The sequence below is a fragment of the Nematolebias whitei genome, chromosome 13 (genome assembly GCF_014905685.2).
Source record: "Nematolebias whitei isolate Nwh7 chromosome 13, NemWhi1, whole genome shotgun sequence".
Lineage (NCBI taxonomy): Eukaryota > Metazoa > Chordata > Actinopteri > Cyprinodontiformes > Rivulidae > Nematolebias > Nematolebias whitei.
The window spans coordinates 7,129,192-7,134,609 of NC_056510.1; the positions used below are offsets into that span (position 1 = coordinate 7,129,192).

The 5,418-nt window shown below is 40.6% G+C and overlaps 1 protein-coding gene across 1 annotated transcript in view; it reads left to right on the forward strand.

Moving 5' to 3' along the window:
* The window catches only part of LOC119419496 (inactive dipeptidyl peptidase 10), a 132,147-nt gene that overhangs the window by 78,262 nt on the left and 48,467 nt on the right, over positions 1 to 5,418 (forward strand). The window contains exons 2-3 of the mRNA XM_037686828.1: positions 574 to 688; positions 2,250 to 2,345. Of these exons, the coding sequence (XP_037542756.1) occupies positions 664 to 688; positions 2,250 to 2,345 (121 nt within the window). The 5' untranslated portion in view covers positions 574 to 663. The remainder of the gene's footprint in view (positions 1 to 573; positions 689 to 2,249; positions 2,346 to 5,418) is intronic.

Here is a 5,418-nt window from a genome sequence, read left to right on the forward strand (position 1 = left end):
TATATATATATATATATATATATATATATATATATATATATATATATGTGTGTATATGTATGTGTATATATATGTGTGTATATGTATGTGTATATATATATATATGTGTGTATATGTATGTGTATATATATATATATGTGTGTGTATATGTATATGTATGTGTATATATATATATATGTGGGTATATGTATATGTATGTGTATATATATATATATGTGTGTGTGTATATGTATATATATATGTGTGTGTGTGTATATGTATGTGTATATATATATATGTATGTGTGTGTATATGTATGTGTATATATATATATATATGTATGTGTATATATATATATGTATGTGTATATATATATATGTATGTGTATATATATGTATGTGTATATGGTATATGTATGTGTATATATATGTATATGTATGTGTATATATATGTATATATTATATGTATATATATATATTCTTAAGTCATTATGAGGTAATAATAAAACAATAGTATAGGTGTTTCTATTTAAGTGAACTGGTCTGTGTGTATTTATTCCCCCCTCTGACCTTGAGTCTTTCCTCGTCTCTGCAGGACCTGGGTGGAGTGAGTCCTCCTCAGAGGAACTGGAAGGGGATTGCCATCGCTCTGTTGGTCATCCTGGTGGTCTGCTCCCTCATCACCATGTCTGTCATCCTCCTGACTCCAGGTACGACTCGTTCTTCTCTCACATTTAGTTTTTTCACTCAGCCTCAGGTTTGATTTAAATTATTCCTGTTGTCGGCTGAGCTTCACACCACTGCAGGTGGAGCCGCCACGGAGAGGAACATGAAGACAGAAGAACTCTGCTGCAACAATAATTTATAGTCTCCTGATCAGATCCTCCGCATCCACTCGTCTCAGCGATCAGATAAATGTTAATCCTCGACCAAATGTGTGGCGTCGCGGTGATTAAATGGATCAGCTGTAGTGGGTAAAATCTGTCTCCACAGAAATCTGTGAACGATGTTGGCATGTTACTGACACGGGCGTCGCTTTGGACTGTTCATTCGATTGTATGTCCCTCACATGGCTCAGGATGACGGTTGCTGAGATCATATTTGGTAAACGATGATGTTTGTTAGTCCGTTTTATTTTTATCTCTGGAACACGGACTCTGAGTTTTATTGAGATGTAAAACCAGCACAGCTCAGTCGTCCTCGGTGGATTCAACGCTCGGTTAGACTTTCATTACCTCCATAAACAAACGCGCTGTGTGGGGTTGAGGGAAGCCAACATGGCTGAAGCTCGGCCTGGATGTTCTGCTCAGAACCGGCAGCTGGCCCGCTCAGACGGAGCGCGCTGCTGGCATTTCCTCCTCAAGCTGAAGGCAAAACGTTTCATTATTAAATAAAACGAAACATTTTCTGATGTCATGTTCACAAATAACGATCATAGTGACAAATTTGTAAAATGTCACCAGACGAGTTTATTCAGCACATCTGTCTGTGAACCAGATGTGAACATCCATCTGAGCATGTGTGGACATAAAACTCTCGTAGGCAGTAGAAAGAATTATCAGCAGATTTAAATTTTTTGGACTAATTTGTCTCGAGCTACTGTTTCAGGTTCACAACCGATTTGTTAGTTTGAAATATGAAACAGGAAATGTCATGAATCTAACTTTTGAATTTATTCATTCACGAAATAAAACCCCAAATAGTTTGTGTTGTTTCCGCTTTTATTTTGGTAATGCATATTAATAATTTCATGTTACACGACACAAATAAAAACAGCTTTAAATTCTGTTTGAAGCAAAACCACGTCTCCTGTAACTGACCCGTTTAGTTTTGGAGAAACAAACCAGGGAATAAAATGTATTTTTTCCTACAAAAGTTAATGATTATTTAGAGTTTTATTCAAATTTGTGAACTGTTCATTAGATATTTTGCTAACAAACAGAACAAACATTGGCTTTTCAGCAGCGAGCAATAAAAAATAACCGTTTAGGCGGAACACCTGTGTTGTTTCAGTTCATCAGCAGGTTTTTCCATTTTTTGGATGCACCCAAAAAGGGGCGGGGCCATTGAAAAAATGAAAATTTTATATAAAGTATCATTTTACCTGATTTTTTTTACCTCGTTAGATGTCAGTTTTAACTGTTTTAGATGAACAACAGAAACACTGGAGGTTTATAAATCAAATATTTATTCATTCAGTCAGCTAACTCACGTATGAACCTGCATGATGTCTGTTTTTATGAAAACTAACAAATCACTTTTATTTTTCAGCCGACACTCAGGCAGGAAGTGACACTAAACTGACGGTGGAGGATCTGTTCAAACCAGAGTTCAAAGTTCACGACCCGGAGGCCAAATGGATCAACGGTGAGTTTCCACACAAAGTGCAGCTGCTGGAGTTCTGACAGGTTCTAAGGACTGCCGGTTAGATTCCTCTGGGTCGAACCGTTTGCTAACACTTTTTATTGTGTGAATGATTTTTGTTACTTTTGTACATTTTCAGTTTATTTACATTTTTAACATAAAAATGCTCTAGGATTTCTTGAAATCTTTCAAAAATATTTTGCTTTTTGAACTCGGCTTCAACATAATTTCTTGCTTTTAGCGAGGTTTGTGAATTTTAGCTTTAGCTGCTGATCTGCTGGCTGTGGTTTCAGCTACTGTTTTGCTTGTCTTAAATTGTCACTTTAGTTTTAGGTTTTGGCTACTGTTTTGCTCATTTTAGTTTTTGTTTTGCTGGATTTAGTTTGGAGCTACTCATTTTGACTTTAAACTACTGTTTTGTGTTTTAGAGTTTAGCTTTTTGGCTGGTTTGAGCTTTTAGCTATTGTTTCCTTGGTCAGAGAATAGATCTACTGTTTTTTGTTTGTTTGTTTGTTTGTTTTAGCTTTGAGCTAAAGTTGTACAAATTTTGGCTTCTAGTTGATGTTTTACAGATTTTAACTTTTGCTGAAATTGTTTTGCCTTTAGCCATATTTAAGCTTTTTCACCCCTCATTCAGCTGTATTTCAGCAATACTTCAGCTATCATTTAGCTGTCAATCAGCATTTTTAGCTATGTTCAGCAGTCATTCCACAGTTGTTCAGCTCTCAACATCACGCTGCATGTATTTTAACAGAAATGCAGGGGTTTTTTTTAGCTGTTAATGAAAGAAAAGTTTTAGCCAGTAGAAATCCTGCTTGCTCTCGACAAAGACGGACACTTTCACTCCCGCTCCCACTCCCGTCTCCCTCCTGCTTCTGCTCTTGTCCCGTGAATCTTTTTCAGAGCCTCTCTTTACATATCTTCCAAATTGTAAATTATGAATCTGGTCAGCTGGTCTCTCAACGCAACTGATAAATTTTTCTCGACGTGACGACAGGGCGGAGGAGAGCCCTCATGCCCTGAAGGGACACTCGCAGCTGGATGTACTATGGATTCCTGGGGGCAGTGGACGATCTATCCGTATTGTCCATTGAGGATGTTGAAGACGTATATAATTGAATTTAAATTTTTGGAGTTGGCGGGTGTCTGGCAAATCGACAAATTCGTAATTCGGCGGCAGCGGTTCTGGCAGTTGCGAGGCTGCCTGCCTTGTGTGAAGGAATGTGCCGTGCTTCAAGCACTCAACCAGGTGCTGTGTGAGCTAAACCATAAGCTGGATGTGATTTCTGAGAATCGCAGGCCATTTGCAGCTCCTGGAACTCACTGCTGTGAAGGAATCAACCTTGGAGAAGGCTACAAGCACGGCCCGGCGGAGTGACCACGAAATTTGTCTGTTTGGAGTCGCCACTGAGACGTACCAGCAGAACTATGAAGGCAGACAATAAATCAAACAGTCGGCCTGTCCCAAAACAAATGTTGTCATCTGAATCTGGCTTCCCTGCTTGGCTTTGAATAAGCCAACTATCTCACATTTCCCCTGGAGGTTATGTGAACAAAACGTTCTGCTCTGCCCCCCGCCCCTTCCCGAGGACATCTGTGGACCTGTATCAGAGCTGATAGACACTGTGCCATCTCTTATCAGGACTATGGAACTTTCTGGCAGTGTCCATGGACAACTCACCGCCTTTGTCGTCCTCCTCATGCATAAATGTATTATGATGTCATCAGTATGTCGCTGTTTATGTGTGAGGTATTTTTTGTCACTTCCACACTGTGTCCGGGCCAGGACAGAGTGTGAGATACGATTTTTTTTTTTTTTTTTTTGCCTTCCGGTGTTTCTCTTTTCCTTATCTACTTTGGTCTGTCTGAAACGGGTCTCTCTTGTAAATGAGTCCCCGAGGCTCAATGGGAGCTAACCTGTATAAATAAAGGTTGAATGGAAAAAACAAAACATCTAGAGCAGAAATCTGATGTTCTGTAGCCACACACACACGCAGACACACACCCCGATCCGGGCTCGTAGCTGACGTTAATGACACCCCCAGGATCTGAGCGCGCGCTGTCGGAGCAAACGTCAGCAGAACCGGGTCGACGTCTCCGTCTGCTGCCTCGCCCGCTCCGGTAGAGTTCTGACCGAGTCTGGCAGCTCTCACCCCGACTTCACCTGGCGCCTCGTTATGCAGATGTACGTGTTGGGGTTTATTTTCCTTCTCCTTATTTAACTGGTATTGATTCTTTATTTGCTCTGAGCGGTTCTGTTCAACCCGGTGGACCTCAGCTGTAAATAAACAACACGGAGTGAATCTGATTACGGACGGTTCAGCAGATAACCGGAGCGCTGAGGGGACGGCGGGACGGATTAGCGTGTTTGTTTGGATCGAGGCGAGGCCTCTTCTGTCCGTCCGTATTTCATTCTCGGGTGACATTTTCCCGCTATCTTCTCGGCGCCATCTAATTCCCGGAGCTGACCTCGGGGGCCGGGCGGCGAGCGAAGAGGCGGTCAGAGAAGTCGTTTTTATGGGGTGTTTTTGTGCACGGACGGAGGAAAATAGACGTCAGACAAATGGGAGAAGATAAGAGACAGACGGGCCAAAAGAGAAGATTGATCACTTGGATTTACAGCAAAAATGAGATTTTTCCCCCTTCAACCAAAAGCTTGGAGGGTTTAGGGTCTGAAATCATTTTTCTACCTTCATAACACACGAGTGAGAATGATCCGGTGAAAAATACGTTCAACAATCTGACTTTAGAACATTTTACCTGGAGTTAGGAAGACGCTAGATTATTAGCTTTAATAATTTATTTATCCAAACAAGTGTTTACCTTAATGATGAAAGAAACCGATTTAGAGGAACAACAGACCAACGTGAAATAACCGTCTCATTTAGTTGCATTTTAAGTCGTGTCTATATCTAAACATTAAAATGTTGGTTTGTTTGTGAAAACACGAGAAGGCAACTTAAAGCTCAGGTCTAATTACTGGAACTAAACTGAGTCAGCAGGTTGTCCTCTGCTCTGCCTGCTTAAAAACCAGAGGAGACCAGTTGTTGGAGGTTTTAGAGGACCAGAGGAGACC